The sequence below is a fragment of the Adiantum capillus-veneris genome, chromosome 27 (genome assembly GCF_014529385.1).
Source record: "Adiantum capillus-veneris isolate H3 chromosome 27, ASM1452938v2, whole genome shotgun sequence".
NCBI classification, from domain to species: Eukaryota; Viridiplantae; Streptophyta; class Polypodiopsida; order Polypodiales; family Pteridaceae; genus Adiantum; species Adiantum capillus-veneris.
The window spans coordinates 122362796-122389885 of record NC_140957.1 but is presented as its reverse complement, the minus strand read 5'-3'; the positions used below and the strand labels follow the sequence as shown (position 1 = coordinate 122389885).

At 43.6% G+C, this 27090-nt stretch overlaps 1 protein-coding gene and 1 pseudogene across 1 annotated transcript in view; one reads left to right on the top strand and one right to left on the bottom strand.

Moving 5' to 3' along the window:
- Positions 1-14908, top strand: part of LOC147422679 (putative histone H2A variant 3) — a 32249-nt gene extending 17341 nt beyond the window's left edge. Inside the window, exon 2 of the mRNA XM_086502668.1 lies at positions 14410-14908. Within this exon, the coding sequence (XP_086358794.1) occupies positions 14410-14706 (297 nt within the window). The 3' untranslated portion in view covers positions 14707-14908. The remainder of the gene's footprint in view (positions 1-14409) is intronic.
- A 10622-nt stretch (positions 14909-25530) lies between these two features.
- Positions 25531-26745, bottom strand: LOC147422678 (uncharacterized; annotated as a pseudogene).
- Between the last annotated feature and the right edge of the window lie 345 nt (positions 26746-27090).

The following is a 27090-nucleotide window of genomic DNA, read 5'->3' as shown; positions in this document are numbered from 1 at the left end:
TTTCATATTGCTCACATTGCTGGCAAGCATAATCAAGTAGCCGATGCACTCTCAAGACGACTTAGAGTGAATGCGGTATCCATAGCAACTCACAATGATCTATCTTCTATGATAGATGAGTACGCTATCGATCCCGATTTTAGAGATGTGATTTCAGCCCTTGCACTAGGGAAGAAAGAAGAACCATTTACCCTACAAGATGATTATCTTCTCTATGGCAATAGACTATGCGCTACTAACTCACTACGTCAGAAAGTAATGTATGAATCTCATGCTCCTCCTTAAGCGGGGCATAGAGGGATTCAGTCTATCCTAAAAGGGATAGAAACATATTTCTATTGGCCTGTCATGAAAGCAAACATGCAAGAGTATGTTTCAAAATGTGTGGTATGCCAAAAGACGAAGTTTGATAGAGGGAAGCAACCTGGATTGCTTCAACCTTTGCCAATCCCTAATTCACCATGGGAGAGCTTATCCATGGATTATCTTTGGATTGCCTAAGTCTATCCATGAATACAGGAATATGGACGATAGGAGATAGGTTCAACAAACAAGCACATTTCATACATGTCAAAAAGACTATGAAAGCCCATCAAATGGCAACCCTCTTTATATCACAAATCTTCAATACCATGGCTTGCCAATGTCTATAGTGTCGGATAGAGATCTTAGAATGACTAGTAACTTCTGGAAGGGTCTCTTTGAGAATTTAGGTACAACGCTAAACTTCTCTTCGGCCTATCATCCCCAAACGGATGGCCAAAGTGAAATATCTAACCTAACAATCTTGATCTACCAAAAACTTATGTCATAGAAGTAGATCAAAAGTCCCAATGGGAGAAGTACTTACCCTTAGTAGAGTATGCTTACAATAACACCGTACATACTTGTTAGGTGCAACGGAATGAATGTTGTATTTTCTCAAGATTAGTGATCTTTGTTACTCAAGGTTCCTTTTAGTTCTTAGGGAAAGAGAGAGCTTTCCGTCTTATGGAGAGTGCTATGATCATGAACAAAGTGAATGGATTGTGCGTGCAAGTGAATGAGACTGAGAGAAGGAGAGAGAGGAGATACGACACCCGAGAGGTTGTAAAACCCTCCTCCGAAGGCCCCACTCTCGTCGGCGAGAGTGGTCTACTTTGATTGCACAAAGGTGTACAATGCGTATGCAATGGACTGATGCAATGGGACTATGCCGATGACGACGACGGTGATGACGACGACGACTTGATGGCTGAAATTTGAGATCTTCTAATCGCTGAATTTCGGGACTGTTTCGGTGGCTGAAAATGACTGTTTTGGCTGCGTTTTCTTGGGTTAAAAATGGGGGAACTTCTGCAACCAATCTGGGATGTATCTGCTACCTTGCTAAAGGCTGAAAATGCTGTGTATCTGCGGCAGGCTGGGGCTGAAAGTCAAAACACCGCAGCAATGCAAAAACTCTAGCAAAAAACGCTAGCTTGGCTGAAATTGCTGATGTCAAAACGCTGATTCTGCTGATGCTTTGCAATCCCAAAAACACTGGGCTTTGGGGGCTGCCTGAAGGGGGAACAAACGCTAGAAAGGGTTGGACTTGATGGCGATGGCTGATGCTGAGAAAACGCTGAGGATGGGAACTTGCCCGGCGAGGATGGGGATCCAAAACGCTGGGGGTGCTGGGGGGTACTGTTGAGAAGTTGCCTGTTGAGCGGAAGCTCCTGTTGCCTCTTCTGCCAGAAAGTGCTAACTTGGGTTTGCTTAATTGCACTACCTACTTTTGTAGGAAAGTCACTTAAAAATAATAAGTGAAAATCCCAATAAATAGGAAAACAATAAATAGGAAAATAGGCTAAATGCGATGGAAAATTCCCCTAACTGATGCTAATGGATTCTGATGGGAATTCCGATGATCATGTTGTGTGCAACCGGAGGATATGCATCTATGCTAAGTGACTGGGCATGCACGGTCTACGAATAGACTCACAAAAGTGCCAGATCACTGCTAATCTAGATTGACTGAACCCTGCTGTGGTGTAGCTTGTCCACGGACACATAGGGTTGGGATGTGTGACGTGACATCCCCTCCTTTTCAAAGTGAGGTAATGGTACCGAACTGTATGGCGTCGAGGGAGATCGCCAACAGCATCCGGAATCCTGGAAGGGACTCTTCGCCGGCCCACTCTGATTGTGTGGGTCGTGCGGTACTTGACTTCATAAAGGTCTGCAACGCTTGCTTCTTTGGGCCGCGCCGAAAGCGACTCAAAGTCTTCTGTGGCTCCTTCGATGCTTCAACTTCGTCTAGAGTCATGTTTCTTTCTTCTTCAAGAATCTCCATGGTTGAAAATTCCTGAAATCACTTCCAACACAAACCATGAACATACCTATTCCATGTAAAGTGCCTGGAAAAAATCTCGTCTTCCTAAAAGATTGTGCATGCAATGTAGAGGAACAAGTAGACGGAGTGCCAAACCGTTCACCACACACACGCAAACAATGAGATCGAATCGTGTCTGTCTGATCTAAATCAATCAACTGTGGCAATTCACAATGGATATGCCCATGCTTGGTGCTCATACTTTCTTGTGCTCTTTCTATATGCAAACGCTAGGCTGAATCTGCAAATTGAAAACTCTAGGCTGATCTGTAGCAGAAACGCTAGGCTTGATCAGTAGCCAAAAACGCTATCTGCTCTGTTGGCTGGAAACGCTAGGCCTCCTGCAGGTCTTGCTGAGAAGGTGCACTGCAAGTTGCTGGAACTTCTTCTTCCTCTTCTGCCAGAAAGTGCTAGTGCTAGGTTTCTTATATAGTGACTTAGCAAATTTGCCCTACTCAGTTTTCCAACAAAAGTCAGTGATTAAATAATAAGTGAAAAATGAGTAATTGGGGAAAATGAGTTCTATGCACTGTAAAATGCTCATGATGGGTATTGAATATCATGCTGATGATCATGTTGTGTGCAACCAGAGGATATGCAACTACTCTTAAGTGCCTAGACATGCACGACCTGTTTATAGGCTCACAAAGGTCCCATAACACTTCCTAAGCTGACCTGAACCCTAGACCTGAAGTAGCTTGTCTACATGCACATAGGATTAGATGTGCACGTGACTGCTATGTGTGGAAAAAAACCCATTGCTTCGGCAATTTTTGGTTTGCCCTTTCTTAGCCTTATCTCAACGCCTAATTTTGTAGACATTTCGGCACAACTTTCATCTGTAGAGAACACACGAATGTCATTGCGGTGGTGAATATAGGAGGGTAAGCAGGATCAGAAACTTGTATGAAAGCTTTGCCTTGGTTTGTAGAATAGTGAACTAATATCCTTGGAGTGATACTTATGATTTTTTTATCAAGTACATACCGTATTGTAGGTTATTGGCTTTAAAAAAAAACATATGAATTTTACGTACTTAACAACTCTATCCATTCGGTACTACGTAAAGGTTGTACCGAATACGTACCATACCTTACGTACCTTACCACCTTGCAATGGTCCTAGATGTTGAAATGTTGACAAGATCTTGCTATCATGATTGGATTTGAAAGGCTGAGGGCTGAAAATGCAAAATGCTAGGGGAATTGTTGGGGATCTACAACTTGACGAGGCTGTGGGTTGATTTGCTATGGCCGATGTCGAGGTGTCACGTGCACATCTAACCCTATGTGTAGCTACTTCATGACATGGGTTCTGTTCAATTAGCTTAGAAAGTGTTCTGGCACTTTTGCGAGTCTGTTCGCAGACCGTGCATGTCTAGGCACTTAGAGTAGATGCATATCCTCTGGTTGCACACAACATGATCATCAGATTTTAGTCAGATTCCATCAGGAGCATTTTACAGTGCAGAAAACCTATTTTCCCTAATTTAGCCATTTTTCACTTATTATTTTCCAGTGACTTTTGTTGGGAAACTGGGTAGGGCAAATTGACAAGGAAGTACATAATAAACCTAGCGCTAGCACTTTCTGGCAGAAGAGGCAGCAGGGACCTGATATCCACAGTGCGCCTTCTCAAGCAAGAACCCCCCCCCCCCCCCCCCCCCCCCCCCCAGTCGGAAGACTCAACGTTTTCAGCCAAGAACAGCCAGCGTTTTCTACAAGTGCAGATTCAGCCCAGCGATTGCAGTTGCAGATCGAGCCCGGCATTAGCAGACCCAGCAGAAGCCATAGCGTTTTGCATCTGCAAGCCAATTTGGCGACAGCAGGACAACATTCAGCCCTAGCGTTTTTGCATCAGCATGACCTCTTACCATTTTGCAGATTCATTGCGACAGAACCAAGAATAGCACCAGCGTTTTCAGTTTTCAGCGTGTAGATACCGTACCACAATAGAACCCCCAAACCTCGCAGATCTCACCTTCTTGTAGCAGATCCTCGCCGCACGGTCAGATCCAGCGTAGTTTGCAGATTCAGCCCGGAAAACACAGATTTCAGCATCTGCGTTTTCAACGCGTCGTCGCCATCGACATCGACATCGACAAAGAGTCAGGTTCAGCAGATACAAGATTTGCAGATTTCAGCCATTAGCGTTTTCGGATTTCAGCCCGTCTCATCGTCGTCGACATCGTCGGCAAGTCCATTGGATTGTAGAGATTTGTGCAATTAATAATAGACCGCTCTCGCCATAGAGAGTGGGGCCTTTGGAGGAGGGTTTGACAACATTCTGGTGTCGTATTCTTCTCTCTCTATCTCTCAGTCTCAGCACCTTCATTCACAGTGTCATTCACTTTGTTTGTGATCATTTGCACTCTCTCACTAAAGGAATGGAAGGCTCTCCCTTCCGTAAGTAAAAGGAACCTTGAGCACAGTTCGGAGCACTCATCTTGAGCAAAGTTCAACATCCACATCCGTTGCACCTTATAAGAGGGTGCTGATGACGGTGATGAAGATACGCTGAAATCTGAAATGTTGGCTGATTAGAGGTTGAAATCTGAAAACGTTGATGTGAATGGCTAGATCTGCCACGGTACGGCGTGGTGAGGGCTATAAACTGCTAATGCTAGGGCTGATCTAGTATTGCAGGGCAGATCTAGTACTGTATGCTGATGCTGGGCAAAAACACCATGGGTGCTAGATGTGTTGGTGAAAAACGCAAAAGATGCAGTTGGGAACGAAATGCTAGGCCACGGTGCTGCTGCCCAAGGGGCACCAACTTCACTCGATGCAATGGGTGACCCCTAGGGTCTTATTTCATGCAGGGTCGAGCAAGCAGATAGAGGACCCCCCTACTTTACTTTATAATAGCTAACATGTCATGTCCCTGTTATTAGATAATTAGAGGATCTTCGTATGCAGATACTAAGTGGGCTTGGTACTAATGTTATGCTATGGGAACACTCCCCAGTGGGCCAATGCCTACACCTAGTAGACACTGGTGGCAGAGTTACCCGGAACGCGGAACAGAAACGGCGACGGGGACCCCCGCGGAACGGGGGAACGACCAGGGGTCCAGAACGGGAACGGCGTGGAACGTGAGGCATAAAAAACACCCAAATAATGCAATTTTTAGCTCTACATGTTTGAAATTTGAATACAAGTAGTATTTAGAGTCCTTTGACTCTAATACTGATTAAAAAACTGGATTTGAAGACCCTTAGGCCATGGATGATGTGAGAGAGGGAGGGAGAGGAAGAGAGCTTGAGAGAGAGAGAGAGAGAGAGAGAGAGAGAGAGAGAGAGGGAGAGAGAGCTTAAGAGTGAGAGGGAGATACTCAAGAGAGGGAGATTGCTTGAGAGAGTGAGAGGGGGTGAAACGAAAGAGGAGAAGGGATCTCCCGGCTACACGGACCGCCTACAGATATGCGTCGGACAAACCACCCGACCATAGACACCATCCGGCAGCTCCCCCGTGCTGGGCCCAACATCCAAGGACGTAGGCGTGCACCTGTAAGACCCAACGTCCCATACCACCCGGCCTCACCTCCTCGAGGTCACCTTGCGCACTCCTAGCCTTGCGGGCTAACCACTGGCACTCTGCCAGTGGGGGTCGATAACTGTAAATGAGACCTTGGCCTCCCTTTTATAATAATAGCCGGCCACATTGGCCGTGTTCACAGTACGTCCGCTCGGACACTGGACGTCCATCCCGACGGCATCTGGGCTAGATCCCCTCTCCTGTGTGAGCGGGACAAAATGAGGCCTTGGCCTCCCTTTTATAATAATAGCCGGCCACACTGGCCGTGTTCACACTACGTCCGCCCGGACACTGGACGTCCATCCCGACGGCATCCGGGCTAGATCTCTTCTCCTGTGTGAGCGGGACATAACATACTTTCCTCCTTAAGAACCATTGATGTCCTCATCAATGAAGTGGGGATATTGAGCCTTCAAAGCTCTAACGGGTTCCCAAGTAGCAAACCTTTCAGATTGACCCTTCCATTTAATTAAGTACTTGTCATAAGCCTTTTGGCGCGAATGACGGGTACGATGATCTAAAATTGCTTTTGGTTCTCGAGGAATGTACTCAGTTTGCATATCTTGCCATACATTTTCCTCGATAGGCACAACAACATCGGCTTCGCCTAATTCAAGGTTGTAAGGTACGTAGTATTCGGTACGTGTTCGGTACGTACTGTACGTTGTACCGTATGGATTGGGCCATAAGGTACGTAAAATTCGTAGTATATTTTTAAAAAGCTAAAAATACAAAGAATTTCAAATTTATATACAACCTATCTAGTTTAAAAACACTGCACAATACTTAAACATAGCCACAACTTTCAAAAAACACTTAAAATCACTCCACAAGTTAAGTAACCGCTAGATAACTCTGCAACACAATTAACGCACACTTCCAAGTTGAATACAAAACTTACAATCTTTCGCGAGGTCAGGACTCTAGAGTGCCTCCTTGCAGACTCCAAACACAAAGAGAGGGAGGGAGGGAGGGAGAAAGAACCTTATCGGTGGCGGCAAATCCTTCCTTGGTCTCTATGCAGAGACTCTGTTCTACTCTCTGATTCTCTGTTGTGATAATAACCAGTATAGGATAGGTGGACTTATTAAAGGCCTCGCCCACCTAATCCGACCACGGGGAATAGGCACTGTTGGCGATTTTTTTTTTTCCAGAGGTTTTTTTTGTTTTTGTTTTTGTTTTTTTTTGGGGTACGTACGGAATCGTACGGAGCGTACGGATACCGTACGGACGTACCGTACGGTACAGAACCATACCGTACGTACGTACGGAAACAACCTTGGCCTAATTTCACTTTAAGGTGTCTGACATGAAATACTGGATGTACACTAACATCCGAAGGAAGAGCCAGTTTGTAGGCAACTTGGCCAATTTTCTTTGTGATCAAGAACGGACCACAATATCTAGCTGAAAGCTTATAATGCTTTCCCGTTCGCATAGTCTTGGAATCCTTGGGTATCTTCAGATAGATCCATTGTCCCACATCTAGAGTCCTTGGAGATCTCCTTTGATTAGCATAAGTAGTGACTTGATCATGAGCTGTTCTTATACTATCCTTAGCCAATTCGAGCATTTGTTGCATGTCATACAGGAAATCACGAGCTTTGCGTTCCTTGACTTTCTCTAAGCCAATAGCTGGTCTGATTCATCCTCTCAGTTTGTCCGTCGGACTCACGATGGTCAGAAGACGACATACTCAACTTCGTATGAAGGTTAGCAAAGACATCTCGCCAAAATCGGCCAGTGAACTTAGTATCTCGATCACTGACTATATCTTCTGGGAGACCATACAACTAAAGATGATCGACAAATAAAACCGCCAACTCATGGCTTTTTATTGTCGACTTCGTTGGTATAAACTTCGCCATTTTTGTGAGTCTATCGACCACAACCCAAATAGCGTCATTGCCCCGACTAGTATTTGGCAAACCAACGATGAAGTCGATGGAAATACTCTGCCACTTGGCATCTGGGATTTCCAATGGATGTAGCAAGCCAGCTTTCCTAAGGCGCTCTGCCTTATTGACCTGACACTAAGCGCATCTCTTCACATAGCTCTCTATGTAAGAGCGCATTCTTGGCCAATAGAAATATCACTTGACCAAAGCCAAAGTTCTCTGGATGCCTGGGTGCCCAACGCTAGGAACATCGTGGCATTCGCACAAAATCCTTTGTCGAACCTCATCGATTTCCGGCACGCAGACTTTACCATTTCTAAACAATAGTCTACCTCTAATGGAATATTGTCGCTGTTTCGACTCTCGAGCACGACTCACTTGGGTCTCCGGACCACCCAAGCCTGTATGCGAGTCATGCCCCGCTTCGACCTCGTTCCATATCTTGCCAAAATGGCCATCGGAACAACATAGCCCTCGGAGAGAGATAGAAATACGTCGAGATTTCAGCCATAGACAAGGCATTGACTTCAGGAATCTTGTTGAGCGCATCGGCAACTCGATTGCTGGATCCTTTTCTATAATGGATCTCAAAGTCAAACTCTTGCATAAGCTCAACCTATTTAGCCTTCCGGCCTCTGAGATCACCCTGATCACAGATATAGGGCAAGGAGTGATGATCTGTCCATGCAACAAACGTAGAGCCATACAAGTAGTGCCGCCATTTTCTCAGGGCGTGGACTACGGCATAAAGCTCCTTCTCGTACGTTGGATAACGCATTTCAGCGTCAAAAAGCTTCTTACTTTCAAACGTAATAGGACGTGCATCCTAGTATAATGCCGCACCAATAGCATAATCACTAGCATCTGTTTCAACCACAAACGGTTTGCTAGGATCCACAATGTGCAATATTGGCGCAGTAGTCACCAAGTGCTTTAGTGTCCGAAAGCTCTCGTCGAAACGCTCATTCTAGACAATAGGGGGATTACCTTTACGATGAGGACCCGAAGTCTTCGGCCCTTTCACCCCTCTTTTTAAAAGTTGCGTAAGCGGAGCAACAACTTTAGAGTGATCCTTGATAAACTTGCGAAAGAATCCAGTAAAGCCCAAAAAGTACTTTACTTGGCGTACATTCTTCAGAATGGGCCAACTTCGCACTTTATCCAATTTTTCAAGGTCAACGCGAATTTCATCGCGAGTTATGACCCAAGTATAGAAGCTCTTTCATGAAGAATTCACACTTAGAAGCCTTAACATAAAGCTTCTCAGTTCTCAGTACTTCGAGAACAACGTGTATATGCGCTAGGTGCTCAGGCAACTTCGACTGTAGATCAAGATATCATCGAGAAATACAACGACGAAGCTGCCTAAAAATGGTCTCAGCAGATCATTCATCATCTGCTGAAACGTAGCTGGAGCATTGGTCAAACCAAAAGGCAAGACCAAAAACTCGTAGCGACCATAACGCGTATGGAAGTCTGTCTTAGGAATATCTTCTAGTTTGATCCGAATCTGATGATAGCTTGATCGCAGATCTATCTTCGTAAAATACAACGCTCCATGGAGCCGATCTATCAGATTGTACATGCGCGGGAGCGGATACTTGTTCTTGACAGTGAGCTTATTCAACCCCTTGTAATCTACGCAGAAGCGCATAGTGTTATCCTTCTTTCGAGAAAGTAACACTGGCGCTCCCCACGGGGACTTACTTGGTCGAACAAAACCCCTGTCGAGATAATCTTTCATCTGCTGCTGAATCTTGTCTTCTTCGGTTTTACTAAATCGATAGGGTTGCTTTGAGAAGGGTTGGCTACCATCCACCAACTCAATGCCATGATCTACTCCTCTCGAAGGCGGCAAGCCAGGAGGTAGATCATCAGGAAAAACATCCTTGAAATCAGTCATGATTTCTCGGATAAGGTTGGATTTGCCGGAATCCGCAAGTTCAACAGAAGAACATGAAAGATTTTTACGAAATTCAATGACAGAAGTACCAAGCACTAACGAATCAAACCAAGCAGATGGTACAAATTGATAAGAGTCAACATCGAAAGATTTTATTTCTTTATACACTTCCAAAGCAGTAACAAATGGTATTGCAAAACCATTATTTACAGACTTATGATTACAAAGCGACATAGATACATGAGGCATTTTCTGCTTAACAAAAACAAGAGAGTAATGTACATAGTCTATATACAATGAGTCTTGTTTATCATAAAACCATGGAATTCCTAAAATAACATCCGCTCTGTCCAGGCGCATGATGTGGAAATCCAGGTTCTCTTTGTAATCAGCCAACTTGAGCGACAAGTCTGGAACTATCCAATTCCATACATTATCCACGCCACGAGCCATCTTCATGCGATACTCATGGTCACTGTCCCGCGTCCGCAGGCTCAGTTTCTGCACCAGTTTTGCATCTATAAAATTGTGTAAGCTTCCATTATCAAGGAGGACGGTCACGTCGTGACCATTGATCTTCCCGAGGAAACGGAGAAGATCGTGCTTATCAAACACTTTGGTGCTAAAAGTACAATTAGTGCATGAACTGTGCGCTAAATGATGAATTTCAACTTGAACAACATCAGAGTTACCTGAGATCTCATGAATCTGAACCGAAGGACGACCTTGCGGTTTCTATGTCTTCTTCTTGGGGCAATCCTTGATTTGGTGACCCGTCTGGCCACATCCAAAGCAAGCCCCCTTCTTCACTGCATCAACAATTGAAGCATTTCTGGCTTTCTTCTTCTCCTGAGAAGATCTCGGCGGTGATTTGGACTTATGCTGGAATCGGGGTCGCTTCCTCGAAGCACCCTCACCGGATTGATGGTCTGCAGTTCTTTTCTTCTCATAATTCGCTCCATTTATTAAATAGAACGTCCTGGCCTTTGCCACTGCATCCTCGACGTCAGTCGGGGCTTTATCCTTAATTAAGGCCCAACGGTAATCCTCATGTAATCCCAACAAGTACATGTGCACAACGTGCATAGAATCCACCTTGCAAAAGGTGAGCGCCTCCTTGAAAGCTGTCGTATACTTATCAAAAGGCAAAGTTTTCATTGAAAGACTCTGCAATTTAGCATAGGCTTTCAAAGGATCCATTTTGGCGAAATCCCTCTTGAATTTCACACAAAACTCAGCCCACGTCGTAGGCTTCTCTATCATGTCGCGCCACCAGGCAAGCGCCTTACTGCGTAGATAAAGAGGAATCGTCTGAATCCTCCGTTCATCATGCTCCCCATGGAGATCAAAGTACGTGGTCCACTGGTGCAGCCAGTTATTTACGGCTAGTTCCGTACACTCCTCTTCACCCGAGAAATCTGTAGTTTTGTATGGAATTGTGGCAGTCGGACCACCCCGTGAACGTCCAAAAGCAGCAATCTGCATCCGCAATTGCTGGAGATGGGTTTTGCCCTCGGAAATACGCGCAGTCGTCGATTGAGCCATATTTTCGAGAGTAGAGAGTCGGGATCTGAGCCCCTGTACGACCCCTTCGAGAGAGGCGAAGGTTCGTCTGAACATTCGTATTTTCCAGAGCGGTAACACGCTGTTCGAAATTCTGGAAAGTACTTGTAATCCATGTGTATAGAGCATGTGTGAATGGAATTTAAACATTACTTTGCGCGTCGTCATGTTGCACATCTGAGCTGGAGGAATCCATGGCAAAGTGCGTGAAAAACTGAAAATTTCACGCGAAACTGGGCCTTTTCTGCACTTTTCGTTCGTGAAAAGTTGAAGTTTGAGGAGTTCCACGCGTCGGCGTGAGCGTCTGAAGGCGAGTAGGTGATGGCGGGAGCACAAGAGCGCGAGCAGATGGGAGAGAGCAGACTCGGGAGAGGAGCAGTCTACAGGAGAGAAAAAATGAAGTTCTCTGTAAACTTACAAGTCTCTGTAAGTGAGTTTTAATAAAACTGAGGTTTCAGACTTATTATTAAAAAAGTCCAAACTTAAAAGGTCGTGGCCACTTTAAATTAAAAGGCCCACTTAGTAATAAAAACAAACTTACTTGCAGCGTGGAAATAAGGTAGCGCAAGAAAAAATCCAGGGCCAGCGAAAGCTTCAATTGACGCATGGAGAGAGAATCGAAAGGCAGAGCGTGTGCTCACTCGTGGCCAGCACGCGTAGGCATCCGCCAGGGTGGAACCAAGGCTCCACGTCAATCTTTCTGCTGCTGCTGCGTAAGGAGAAGCCCCCCTTTATTGCGCATCGGCCACTGGCTCTTTCTCTCTCTCTCTCTCTCTCTCTCTCTCTGCTCTCTTGACGTTGCTGAGAGTTTCTCTCTCTCCCTCTCTCCTACAACGCAAGAGGTCAGGAGCTTCTCTCTCTCTCTCTCTCTCTCTCTCTCTCTCTCTCTACGTTTCATACAAAGAACATTAGAGAGAGAAAGTTTTAACTGTATGCTGAATTTTAATCCAGGGCCAGCGAAAGCTTCAACTGATGCGTGGAGAGAGAATCGAAAGGCAGAGCGTGTGCTCACTCGTGGCTAGCACACGTAGGCCTCCGCCAGGGTGGAACCAAGGCTCCATGTCAATCTTTCTGCTGCTGCTGCTGCGCAAGGAGAAGCCCCCCTTTATTGCGCATCGGTCACTGGCTCTTTCCCTCTCTCTCTCTGCTCTCTTCACGCTGTTGAGAGTTACTCTCTCTCTCTCTCTCCCTCTCTCCTACAACGCAAGAGGTCAGGAGCTCACTACAAATTTGCAAAAAACTGCCCATTTCTCCCCATGTTTGAGAGCTGGCCATTCCGAGGCCGTTCGGGCCGTTTTGGTATCAAGTGGTTACCCGGAACTGCAAAACGTTCCGCGACGTTCCGGCCTGGCAGAGGGGGAGGGAACGGTGTTCCGGCGTTGCAGGGCCTAGGGAACGCGTTCCCCGGTAACACTGACTGGTGGTGGATTGGAGATATGGCAGACAGAGGGGGGCATCTTTGTCTCTTAGAAGCGCTATGTCTAAGAGTTGTTGGGGTCATTTGGTATGACAAAGTGCAAACCTATCTCATCTCATATGGATCCTAATCAGAAGTTGTCAGAGTATGACCCCTTAGATGTAGGAGATGCTACAAAGTATCGAAAACTGGTTGGTTCTGTTATTTGGTTCTCAACACTCGGTTTGATGTCAATTTCTCGGTGGGACTTCTGAGCTCTTCCATGCAGACACCCGCCATAGCTCTTTGGGCTCTGTGGTATTTAAAGACGACCAAGTCATCAGGCATTCACTATGCGGCTGGAGGTGTAGAGTCTAGACTCCAAGATCATTCTACGAGGATGGAGTGATTCGGAGGGCTAACAAAGCACAGGCTAGTATGTTTCATGAATCTTGAAGATAGGAAGAGAACTAAACGTAAACATGTATATAATGTACACAATGAGATCATAAAAATGGGTTTTCTGAAACTATGGTGATCTTCACTATTCCTCATGTACCTTGGAATTTACATCCAATTCCGGTCTCAATAGCACATTTTCCAAAGCTAATAGAGTTACTCAATGAGAAGATTACCATGGGTATTTTGGATCCTTCGTGTACACCATATTCAAACGGGTGGTTCATTGTGCCGAAGAAGAATGGAGATATGTGTTTCATACAAGATATGCAACCTGTAAACAAGAATACTATTAGGAATGTGGGTACATGACTAATTGTGGATAAATTTACAGAGGCATTTGCAGGACGGTAATTTGCTCAATGAGAGATCTCTATTCAGTGCATGATCAATTTCAGCTAGTTATTGAAAGGAGAGATGTGAAAACAATGAAAACACCTTTGGGATTGGTAAGGATGTGTACCTTAACTCAGGGAGCAACTAACTCAGTTGCACATATGATGAACAGGATGAATAAGGTTCTACATGACTTTATACCTCATATCACAATGCCATTTCTTGATGATGTGCCTATCAAAGGATGTGAGGAAAAAGGCAAAGACGAAGCTATGGATTCAAGGGGGTGCCCTAAATTTGTTGCAAACCATATTGGAGATTGCGAGAAGATTTTGACAAGGTTGAAAGTGACAACTCAATGGTCTCTATGTGATGTGCCAAAAAGAACGGGAATAGTAGGCTTTTGAATTGTACTGCTTTTTCAGCTTATGTCCAAACGAGTTTTGCAGAGCATGGCCAGCATTGCTTGAAATGAACTTTTTCCTAAAAACTTGGAAAACCTACACATTGAATGGTTAATCGGTAAAATAACTTATTTCATTGTTTTACACTAAATATCTTTGATTTTTTCAGTTTTCTTACCTTCAAATACGAAATTGAGAGGTAAATTTCAAAATATGTAGGTTGGATTACACTAAATCTAGGTTTTTTTTTTTGAGTATTAATGGCCAGCTTGGTTCATGGTTTTCAAAACTGGAATTTATAGGACCCTTTTTCCCTTCCTCTTTTCTAAAGAGTCAATGGTGACTATTTTGCAAAAAGATTTGGCAGGTTTAACAGCTTGTGGTGTTGATAAGTGAACGGGTTTAATCCCTGAGGTTGGCTCTTGGGACCTGTGCCATCAGATCAAGAGTCTAGATGTTTAAACATGTGCTTAGCTTTGCAGACTTAAATGTTAAATTCCTTCAATTTTTAGGAGTTCTAAGAAGTGTTTCAAGTGGTAGTCTATTTCTTTATGTTTGCAGTTTCCTGTTGGACGGCTCCATCGTCTTTTAAAATCTCGAGCTCAAGCGAATGGGAGGGTAGGAGCGACCGCCGCCGTATATACAGCGGCCATTCTGGAATATCTCACAGCAGAAGTGCTTGAGCTGGCTGGAAATGCGAGCAAAGATTTGAAAGTAAAGCGCATTTCTCCTCGTCACCTTCAGCTTGCAATCCGAGGTGATGAGGAATTGGACACTCTTATCAAGGGCACGATCGCAGGTGGAGGAGTAATCCCCCATATCCACAAGTCTCTCATCAACAAGTCAACAAAAGACTAGTCTAATTTTACAGATGTAATGAATACATGCTGCTACGCATCTTGGATGTGCTTGCAGTGAGAGCCTCTCCTTGATGTAAACTTTAATTGAATTTGCAGACCTAACATTAGTTTATGTCACAGTTTTTTTCATCCATGAATGGCCATGGTAGTAAATCTCATGGAAGAATATTTGGAAACTCTTTATCACGCGGCAGGCCTCCTGTCATTGAGTGATGGCAGCAATGTGCTTGGTGGGTCTACAGTTTAGACAAGTGGTGAGCATGCTTATTTGTCATTTGTAGACATGTTTCTTCTTTGCAAGGAATTGATTCCTCTAGTGCAGCTTCATACTCAGTAGTTAAGTAAGGGGAGGTGTTTGTGTTTTGTTGAGTAAGGGAAACCTCGTGAAAGAGAAAGTATCCCTTTGGACAAGGTAAACACCGGGCTAATTGACATCTCCATGACCAAGAGAAATTGATGGTCCACAATTACCATGTGGGTTGTTATCAATTCTAGAATGGGAAACAAAGTTGGTCTTTCATGGCTCTTTGAACCAAGCCCCTCTAGAGGAAAAGCCTAGTGCCTCATTACTGGGATGTCGGCGATGATTAGAGTTGGTGTTCACATCTATAATGTGCATGGATATGTACAGTCGTGCATTTTTAAGTGTGCCATCATGTGCACAAAATTGTGTATGAATTTGTGCGTGTGCGCATACGTGGAAGCATTGGTGTGCCAATCTGTGCATAGTTGTGTATGCTTGTTAGCGCTCGAAAGAAATCTAGGTTTAGTGTAATCCCACCTACAAATTTTGAGATTTACCTCTAAATTTAAAATTTGAAGATGAACCTCTAATTTTAGTGTAAGAACCTTCAAATTTAGTGAATTTACCTCTATTACTTCTCATATGTAGGTTTGCTAAGATTGTGAAAAGTTTTTATTGAGCATTGATGCCTCTGTGTATGTTTCTGTGAATGTGTTTTCGTAAGCGGGTGCGCACACACGAATAGATGGAGAGGGAACTTACATTAGGAAGCTTGGAGTGTTTGGAACGATCAACCTCTTGTGAAAGCATACAAGAACATACACATGCATACACAAATTGGAGAATGTATGCGTACACCTGTGTATTTGCCAATGTTTGTGCACAAATGAGTATGTGCATTTGTGAGTTTGTGTGCCATTGTGTGCATGCATATGTACATTTCTGCATTGTGGGCTTTTTTCTACCATCGTGGGCATACATGAGCATATGCATGTGTGGTTTGTGCATTTGTAAGTGTTTGTGGGTCATTGTGTGCAAACATTTGTGTAATGGTGCACTTGCGAGTCTTTGTATATCATTGTGTGCATAAATGGTTTGTGTGAGTGTGTGGACATAAATGAGTGTATACATGTGTGCATTTGCAAGTGTTTGTGTGGAAAATATGTGTACGGATGTGAGTCTTAGTGTGCCATTGCGTGCATAAATGTGTATGGATGTGTTTACTTTTGTGTCCATCTGTGTGAGTGCATGCATAGATGGAGAGGGCATTTACAATGGGAAGCTTAGAACATTGAGAAGATCAACCTCTTGCAAAAACCTACGTAGATTAGCTACGAGTGATGACAAAAGCGTGCACTCACAAATCCTTTCTTTCACACAATCTTGCACACGTGTGTAGGCACGCACACATTTTTCGATTCATGGCCTCAAAAAACTTGCTTCTTTCATAGATTTTTGGCCTGCTCCAAAGGGGTAAGGCCATAGTGATGCCTCCTTTTTTTGCTAATGAAAAAGGGGAGGTTATTTTTTTCCAAAAGGTAAAACTTTTGACTGATTGGAAGAGATAATGAAGCATTTTGTGATAAGATATATTATGATGAGAATGGAAGGGGTGATTGAGAATTTATTACCTGGGAAATGTTTAGAAGCAAAAACAGGCACTGTCGCCATCATCCGGTAGAGCTCAATTGCTATCACCAGCCCTTGCTCTCTCCTTTTACTTCAACGTTGAACATTGCTTCCCTCACAATCCCTTGTTGCTCCCATTTCTCCGCACGCCTCACGTTGCTCTATTGCTACGACAAATAGATAAGGCAAAAAACTGTGTCTCTACCCCCCGTTGCTCCTGCCTCGTGGTCTCCCTCTCTTTTTCATCGACAACTCACATTTCTCTCTCTATGCCCCCTCTCTCTCTCTCTCTCTCTCTCCCATTTGCACCCTTTTCCCTCTCAAAGCCATAGCAAGGTCTACACAAATTCCGCTTAACACTAGTCCTAAAAAAAAAAACTGCCACTTTTATGGCCCTCTCAGGGAAATACGCCAACACATGGTACGAGTTGATAAAAAAAGTTGAGAAAATAAATCACGGATTGAAGTTGTCTTTGCATGGCTAAGGATTCATCTCGTAAAATGTGTATAGTTTTACTAAATTAACCCAATGTTAGATCAATTTTTTTTGAACAGACTCAAACTTCTTCTGAAAATCCCTCAATAGGTATGTAATAAGCCTATCACACTTCTATGCTGCTTACCTAAAGAATAACAACATTTACTACTTAGCTATGGCAAATGCCTGCACCTGATGTGAAAAATGTCCGAAAAGAGAAGAAACGAAGCGGGAACAACACGCACTATATAGCACAAACCGTAGAAGACTGTAAAGATCTGTTACGCAAAAAATAGCACTAACAAAATTTCTACACAAAATGACGAAAGAGCTTGCACAATACTGCCTGTAGTGCAAACGGAGGCCGAAATGAGCCCAAATTAGAAATCTAGTCAAACCAAGCTCGACAAACCGTCCCAAAGTATTTGTTGTCATGTTGACGCTCACCAAAGCTCACAAAAATCAAAGAAAGAGAGTAGGTATGTGCTAGAGCTACTGGCGACTAATCACGAGAGGACGCAACCTACTCCGATACAAATTGTTGGAATTAGGGTTGCAGGAAAACACATAGCTTGGAGAAGAAGAAGGAAGCTCAAGGCACGCGACAGAGAGTGTATTACTTAGTGTGCAATGGAAAGATAAAATAGCTCTAGAGTGATAGGCACGTATACAATGTACGTGGAAAAAACCTCCTAGTGAGGGAAAAAAATGCCCCGGCGGTCCTAAGTGTTGACAACATCACTACCACATACCCTTGGTCTCTACACTTCTGCATTATGGACTTTGACATGGTATCATAGTTGCGTGCTCTGGGACAATGGGGAGCAAGGCAACCCGATAAGGAGAGCTTGTAGAGATCTCCCATCACCCTTGGTGACGGTGCTCCTCTACTTATACCTCATTGGATATCATTTTCAAACACTGAAGTTTCCGGCGCCACCTCCTCCCCCTCCCCACATGCTATGTTGATTGCAGTGAGCCCTAGTGTCATTAAAAGATTTTGGAGGTCTTTTAGAGGGCCTTATTGAGGGAGAGAGTAAAGGAGAGTGTCCAATGAGCACCAAGGCAACATAACGTAGAAAATAGAAGAAATAAATCAAGAAATACGAAAAAAAATAATCAAACGTGAGATAACATCTCGTTTTTACGGAGTTTACGGCATCCATATGCAGACCCGCTGTAAACGGAGTCTAATAGTTATAAAGGTACTGAAAGACAGCTACAAAAATCTATCATATTCCCGCCACCAAAAGCTCTTGCTCCATTAAGCAATCGTTCAAAACTGAAATTCCCTCTATTGCAAGCAAGTTCAAGCTTTCCTTTTCCACTCAGAAAGAGCCATGGATTCTTCTTCTTCCCCCCCTAATAGCTCTAGGGGTTGTTGTACTCTCTCCCTAGCTAGTCTCACCATTAGTATGCCAAGGAGGTCAAGTAGCACCATGTGCTCTATCACCATTTCGAACTCCATCAATATAGATATTCAATGGCAATAGCAGGCGATATCAAAAGGTTCTTGGGTTCTTATGCAACCAAGAAGGAGGAAAAGATCCTCTACAACAAATATATTTCGTTCAGCATGGAAAGCACGAGTGCTAGATTTCAAAGTGGAGGTCAGCAAGAAAACTGTTAAGGAAGTTTTGGTTCAGCATGTCTACAGTCACTCCGACGTGATTGAAAATGATGGAGATATCTCATTGGTTTATCATCCACGATGAAAGTGTAAGTGCTTTGTTAGCCTTCCTTATGTATTCTTCCTTTCAGACCTTGCTGGTCTCTTACTTTCTTTCGTTTTTGAAGAGGTAGAACTATATTAAACGAGGTAGATCTAGTTCTCTAAGGTATTCCTAAATTCTATTTAGTTAGCAGATGAAGTGGTCTCTTACTTTTGATTAATGCAATTGAAAATGTATATCCTTCATCATACGAGGAATGGGAGCCAATGGAGTGTATTCTAGGTCTCATATCTGTAATCCACGCTAAGTTGGTGTTTTAGAGTATGCTGGAAGAACTAGCAAGAGCCTTGCAGATGAGGGAGTTTTCTTCTATGAGCACTTCTACCAGCTCAACCAAAGAAATAAAAAAGGTACTTTGGCTGAACTCCCTCTCCCTACCAATTCGAGCTGTATTGACTGGCTAGTCCCGGACACCACAATGTGTGAAGCTCTCCGAAGTAAGTTGTTTGGGGATGTGCAGAGGTCCCTATGAAATTTTGTACCCACCAAATTGGTGAAGATTGCAAAATTTTGTCGTATAAGTTTATTTGTGGAACTCTTTCACACTAGCCACATACATGCTGCAAAGACGATGCTAGTATGTAAATTTCTAGACACTTTCTTCTGTGACAAGCTTCTTGATAGAGGGTGCTATGTTAAAGAGGTGGATGACATACATTGCGAGGTTGCAATGGACACTTTGGTGGCCAAGTACATGATTGGCACACAATGACTTCTCATCTCCTTCTGGTACAAGCACTCCCAAATTGTTGCAGGTTGCCCTCAGTTTGTGCCTATTGATCAAGAGTTGGCAAACTTGGAGAACAATGCCGTCATAGATGTGGAGGTATTGAACAAAGAGATCAACCTTGTGACAGTGGTCACAATAAGGGAGCAATGCAACCTTCTGCAACTCCGACACAACATAGTGGACGAGACCACGATCAACGAGCTCTCAAAGTTCTATTTCTTACTAGGTGGACTTAAAGTAATGCAGCGAAGGAAAAAAGAGATTTTCTGTTGAGAACTAAAAACTGGCCGAGTTCAAATCGTGCCAATGTAACTTGGATGAATTCCATTGTGCATAACTTCTTCTTTAGTTGAAATCTATATTCATGACTTGCATTGCAACATTTCTTTCAATTGAAATTTTTTATCTCAAATGTGAGATGATCCTGACCATATGGTTGTAAGATGAAGCTGTCTATCTATCTCTCTTCCTTTGTGAAAGTATGTGTCATTTCTTTACATTTTGTACAACATGTGCAAAGTTTGATCTCTAAAATCTCTCTCTCTCTCTCTCTCTCACACACACACACACACACACACACACACACACACTCTCTCTCTCTCTCTCTCTCTCTCTCTCTCTCTCTCTCTCTCGCACACGCACACACACACACACACACACACACAAACCTTTGTGGATGATTATCTCTTTAATTGACTAATGCCACAAAGCTCTTTCATCCCATATCTCACAAGATGGTACTATAAGGGTATGCTTAGATTGATACAATCACGGTTAAACCATATAACCCTCAAGCCAATGTTGGGATACTTTGTAGATTACTCCTTTCCATGACCTTTTTTAATGGATAGGTGCTACTATAGAGCGTACCTGGGAAATACGCTACAAGTGTTGCTACAATTTAGCACTATGACTGCCAAAAATTTAGCACCTTAATCTAGCACTATGACTATCCTATCTTTGGGTTTGGGGAAGACCACACACACACACACACACACACACACACACACACACACACATCCCTCGAAATTTCAACAAAGATGTTGAGGTACACACACACACACACACACACACACACACAATCTCTCTCTCTCTCTCTCTCTCTCTCTCTCTCTCTCTCTCAATATCCTGAGAGATGCACTTCTTACTTACAGACACGTTGTGACTTGTGCTTGCTTGTGGTTTAGGTATACCATTGATTGATACCTTTGATAGGATTATAACTAGCAAGCAGTGAAGTCTTAAGTTCACTCTCAATGTGTAAACCTTGCTGGATCAACTATGATACAAAAAGAATAGGGATGACTTTACAAATGAGTATGAGATTGAGTAAATAAAAAATTGGAGTTTAGGGTAGAGGAGCCAGTAGTGGGAAGGGGTCCAAAAGATGTACAAAAATTAGGACCGTTCAAAGGTCAGAATAGGTAATAACTTGCGCTATTAAAAGTACAAATTATCACGTGGCATGATGAGCGCGACAAGTGCCTGCGTGGTCCTTGATTAGACCCTGGCTTCGCCTCCACTCACGAAATCCCAGCACGCCACAACCTGTCCAGCGTTCCTCTTATGATACGCGATCTTCCTTGAACACAATCGTGGCCTGCACATGATAAGAGACCCGTCAGTACTCATGACAAATGACTGCCAGTAGAAGCGTGAAAATTAACAAGCATGCAGCCTTGCACTTACAAAGGTTATTCTCAATCACAAGAACATAAACCATCCACGACCTCTTACAATCGACCTTCTCCTACTGCAATCTCCTTCCTCCACTCTCACCTTTTCACAACTAGATATCACTGAACTTCCCACATGGTATAACATCACATAACCAGGAGAACCAACTACTGTATGCAACAATACTCCCCCAACAGAAACAGAAAGTTATATGTGCAGTACATCCATTCAGCTCTTCACACAACAGACCTCTTCCTGCACTAATCCATGGCAAAGGTGTAGAAGTGCAGCAAACAGAATGCAATTAACTCCTGGCAGCAACAAGCCAGTTCCCACACGTTGAGTTCAACAACAGAAAGCCTCCTTGAAGGTGCAATAGCAAAGCAAGACACATCCTATCTATCAAAACAGGACCAGATGTTCTTTTTCACCAATGGCGAGCAATGCCCCTTGCGAGTGCAAGGCATGTCTAATCGAAAGACACCCACAACTAGAAGGTTTGTTATGCACAAGTCTCCTTCTTCATAAAAACGGTGGAAGGGTTTGCTGCTGTGGCAAGGTACACGTCGTGCCTATTTTTGCTTGTAGAATACATAGAAAGAAAGCTCCCTTCATAAATCCCAAAGCTCCTAGTATATCCACTCCCACCTCATCCACATTATTACACAAGCGATTGCCTAGCCCTGAGAAGTCCACTCAGCCCACACCCAAGAGAAAGTTTTCAGTCAAAAAGTATTCTCATCTTCTCGAAACCTACAAGGACTAAATCTTCAATCGTAAGAGTGCTTTACATCAAATCACTTACTATCCCACTGTGTCAATGCACTTATTATCTTTGTGACTTTTTCATACAAGTACCATGCTTCTAATGGCTGTTTCATTTTAGGAACAACATGGCAAAGAGAAGAGATAGAGCACAAACCAATAGAAGTGGAGAAGACAAGCTGGGAAAGTCCATTCCACCAGGTAAATGCACGAAGACATCACCTCACCCCATCAACAAAAAGAAACGAACCAGCAGATCTACAACCAAAAGTCCTCCACTTGCAACTGTGTCCAAACCAACTTTCCCTAAGCCTAGGTATTCACCAATTGCATCAAACCCTCCAGATCACAACGCTTTTGAAGAGTTCCCACCAGCAACAATGAAACCTCGCATTCAATGTAAGTGGATAGAAGAAGACATGGCTAAAGCCCTTCAAGCACGGGAGAATGGCCTCTCATTGGTCAAGTGCTCCATGCAATTTGGGATAAGTAAAATAGCAATTGCAAATTGGGAAGAAGGAAGAACTCTCAAGAAGAGAAGAGGACCACAAACAGTTTTGACAGAGGAAGAGGAGACTGCTCTGCTGCAATGGATATTTACAAAGTGCGATTCAGGTCATGGCGTCTCAGTGCTGGATGTTAAATTGAAAGTGGCAGAAATTTGTCAAACAAGGCACACACTCTTTTCCGATGGAATCCCCGGGAAAAGTTGGTGGGCTGGCTATCGAAAGCGGCATCCAAATCTAGTTTTCCGTGTCGGAGAGAGCTTGGATCAATCAAGGGCAACCCGCTTTCGACCCGATATTGTAAAGTCTTTGCATGACAACCTTCACTCATCATATCAGAAGCACAAATATCCACCTACACACATATGGAATGCAGATGAAACTGGATTTCAAGGATCAAGAGACAAAGGTATGAAGGTTCTAGCAAGAAAGGGGATTAAATCTGTGTATAATGTTACGTGTGATTCACGTGAGTGGATGACAGTTTTATGTTGTGTGAATGCTGTTGGTCAAGCTATTCCATCATATTACATTTTCAAAGGTAGCCGAATAATGGGAAACTATATTCAAAATTGTGAAAAAGGAGCAGCAATGGCAGTGCAGAAAAAGGCATGGATGACGGGTGAGCTATTTCAAGCATGGCTGGAGCACTTCGACAAAGCTATCACAGAGCTGGTCGGTAAGGAAAATAGGCATCTTCTGATTCTAGATGGCCATGGCAGTCACGTATCCTTGGATGTTGTTGAAAAGGCTCGAGACTAGAGCATAGATATTATTACACTACCGACACACACATCACACAAGCTTCAACCTTTGGATGTATCCGTATTGAAGTCCTTGAAGACTCACTTTCGCAAAGAGCGGGACATTTGGCATCTACGAACCAGCTCTAGGCAAGCAAGCAAGTTAGAATTGTCTACAATTGTGGCAAAAGCCATTCGCTCCACTCTAACAGAGGAAAATATTAAAGCAGGTTTCAAAGCAACCGGAATTTGGCCATTTAACCCTGATGCAGTGAAATTTGACAACATGCCATGCAATCACATCAACATTGTGGAGGACACAACAGCTGAAGAAGAAGATTTATCATAGGTACCAAACACACCTCTACCTCCAAGTACAGAGGATGAAGCCATTCATGCACTCACCACCATGGCAAGGCAACTCCTAGATGAAGATTCACTTCTTGAAAATACTCCCACAGTAAATGGGGTCACGTACACTAGGCTGATGGAAGATGATGATATAGCCCATTATTTTGACAATCTTGAACAACAAGGAGCTTCTTCTCACCCAGTATGTGACACCTCTCATCCATCCATTTCAACAACCAGCCACTGCCAGGTGCAGCAAAGAAGTAAAGCAAACCAAACTCTCCCTCAGATGATGCTGAGTAACATTAGCAATGAGAACAGAAGTCAGGCTGCTAACTCCACCCTGAACATGCAACAAAGAAGTGAAGCAAACCAAACTCTCCCTCAGATGATGCTGCAAAACAACAGCAATGAGAACACAAATCAGATTGCTAATCCCACCCTGAACATGCAGCAAAGAAGTGAAGCAAAACAAACTCTGCCTCAGACGATGCTGAGAAACATCAGCAATGAGAACACAAATCAGATTGCTAATCCCATCCTGAGTATGCAGCAAAGGAGTGAAGCAAACCAAACTCTCCCTCAGATGATGCTGAGAAACAACAGCAATGAGAACACAAATCAGATTGCTAATCCCACCCTGAACATGCAGCAAAGAAGTGAAGCAAACCAAACTCTGCCTCAGATGATGCTGAGAAACAACAGTAATGAGAACGCAAATCAGACTGCTAATCCCACCCTGAACATGCGGCAAGATATATTTGCAAATGAGAACACAAATCTCAACATCAGCCAGCAAGGCACTTCAGCGCAGTCTAGTAGCATTGTAAACATTCTACGAGTGCCAATGATGGAAGTTTCCGTGCGGCAAGTAAATAGAGAGGCCTTTGTAGATTATACCAACAGCTTGATACTTACTTCCAATCAGTACATTGAGAGTATGAAAGCCAAAACAGCAAAAAGAGATGAAATAGCAAAGGCAAGAGAGCTGAAGAAGGTGGAGAAAGAGAACAAGCGGCTACAAGCATTAGCTGATAAAGATGCAACCTGACAACGAAAACTTCACATACAACAAGCAAAGGCTTTGAGGAAGCGATGGGAGGCACAACAACAACTCTTTGAAAAAAATCTACGCTCTATTCTTTGGGATCAAGGTTCTACTGAAGGGTTAATTCTTAAGCCATTGCATTTAGATACGCCATATCATGCCTATGCACGAAGGCAAAGGATGGAGAAAATGCGAAGAAAGCGACGAGATCTTCTTTCTTGATATCTCACTTTGTGGGTGACTTTTATTGGCAGCAGCTCGTCATGTTTTATACATGTTTGGCCCTAGCACTTCCTCCCATTTTGACAACCTTTTCTTTCCTCATATCTATTATTTTCGTGGATGTATCGGTTAGCAAACCTACTAGATAACCCTCGTTCATAGTTTTCCAAGAAGTTTTGTACATGCTAGGGTACCCCTAGTGCGCATTACCCCTCATCTATCCCCTCTCAAGAGGATATATTACCTTTTGTCACACTCCTTTTCAGATGTGCTTTCAAGAAGCATTGTACTAAGGTTTTGTCAACAATATCCCCAAACTTGCCAAATGTACTCCCCAACAACAACAATCTCGCTTTTCATGTCTTAATCCACAAGAGCTTAACCTATTTCGGACAATAAGGATTTATGTGTTTCTGCATTTTCACTGCCTATCAAGCGCCACACCACAAAATCCCCTCTTTCAATTATGCTTTATTGCCTACTTGCGACAGTCACCCAATTACGTTATTCACAACCAACATAGAAGGTTACAACACAGCCATTAATGTAGAAGGTTTTAACAACCATTGCATAATGCAAAATACACTAAAGTAAAACCCGCGTATACCACAATTGACACTAAAGATCAACACCAACACTACAGTACAATTGACAAAGAAGATCAACACCAGCACTACAGTAGAATTAACGCAAAGATCAACACCACAAAACCCTTTGTTTGCCCCTGTCATGAGTACTGAGTGAGCTCAGAAGCTCACCAACATCCATGGCATCTCGTCCATGCACTTGTAGCGGGGATAGATCTGACTGTTGTAGGAGAATACAATCTAAACTTGATGCCTGCGACCAAAACCAGGAAAACATCAACCAGCAGGTAGAAGAAATTAAGGGGAGCACAACTTGGCACACTGTGTTTTGAAGGATGAGCCATTGAAACTGTATAAAGCTATTGTAATTACCTTTTCTATAGCTATTTCTTCATGCCTCAATACAACTGTGAGCTTTTGAACGAAGAATGTCCTGGCTTTCTGTACATCACTAGAAACCAAAAGCAGCATCACCTGCAATGTCACCTGCAACAAAAGGAATTGTAACCAGTCAACTCGATCTCAACTGCCATCTGAGCAATCATACTTGCTAACGACAAGAGTTAGAAAAGCATGCGGGTGTGCCCAGTTGCGAGGATCTGAGAGCTGTCGTGACTTGGTGGCTTCCTGCTGGTTTATATAAAATGGCATCTACCCACAAGGCATCCTCCAGCTTCCGTCCCAGATTCTGATGAGAAGACATACACTACTCTCTACACTTGCTCCAAGCACAACACCTTTCTCGGTCAACAACATAGGCCTTCAAGGTGAAAGCACAAGTGATTACGTATGGGGCAGATTGAGCATACTCATGCATGAGAGAGAGAGAGAGAGAGAGAGAGAGAGAGAGAGAGAGAGAGAGAGAGAGAGAGAGAGAGAGAGAGAGAGAGAGAGAGAGAGAGAGAGAGAGAAGAGAGCTGACAACGCTATTTTTTGAGGAGGAGCAGCCGTTGAAATAGGTAGCATAGACATGAAAGATTAAGCAAGGCGAAAAACAGTACAAGCAAGGTGAAAAACAAGGCGAAAAACAGAGATTACTTGCCTGCGTAAAACCTGCGTATACTTGCCAAGTCTGTGGCGAACAAGCTTCCCTGGCTGCTGTCGATTCTTCGATGCTTGGCATTTTGCTGCTAGGTTGCCGACCGCTTTGCAAGCGCTTCAAATCACTTGGCATGCACTGAGGAAGAGGTTCAGATTGATGCCCTGTGGAGAGGGCATGAGTCTGCACAACAGGGAGATAAACTCGGGACTGCGCGGTCGCTTCTACGAGGTCGCCAGGAGCATTTAATGTCGTGCATGGGAGTCCGCCTGGTGGACTACACATGGTACGTTATCAATTGGGGTAGATATGACCACTAAACCCGACTGTCCCACTTATTGGGGTAGATAGGTATCTTCGTTGGATACCATTTTTGATACACACATAACAATATATCTGTTTAAATTCTCATCTGACCTGCTCAAAATAGCATCATTCCACTGACACATGCTCAGAAGACTTTGCCGAGCTGGCCAATACCTCCCCATTCAAAAATTCCCAAAATTTCCACACTAAAATTCCCTCCCAAGTTACCCGTCCCACTACTGGCTCCTCTACCCTAATGGATGGTTTTTGGCTTATCTTTGTCTCTATTGAGATGTAGCACATCACGTTTAATAATAAATATAG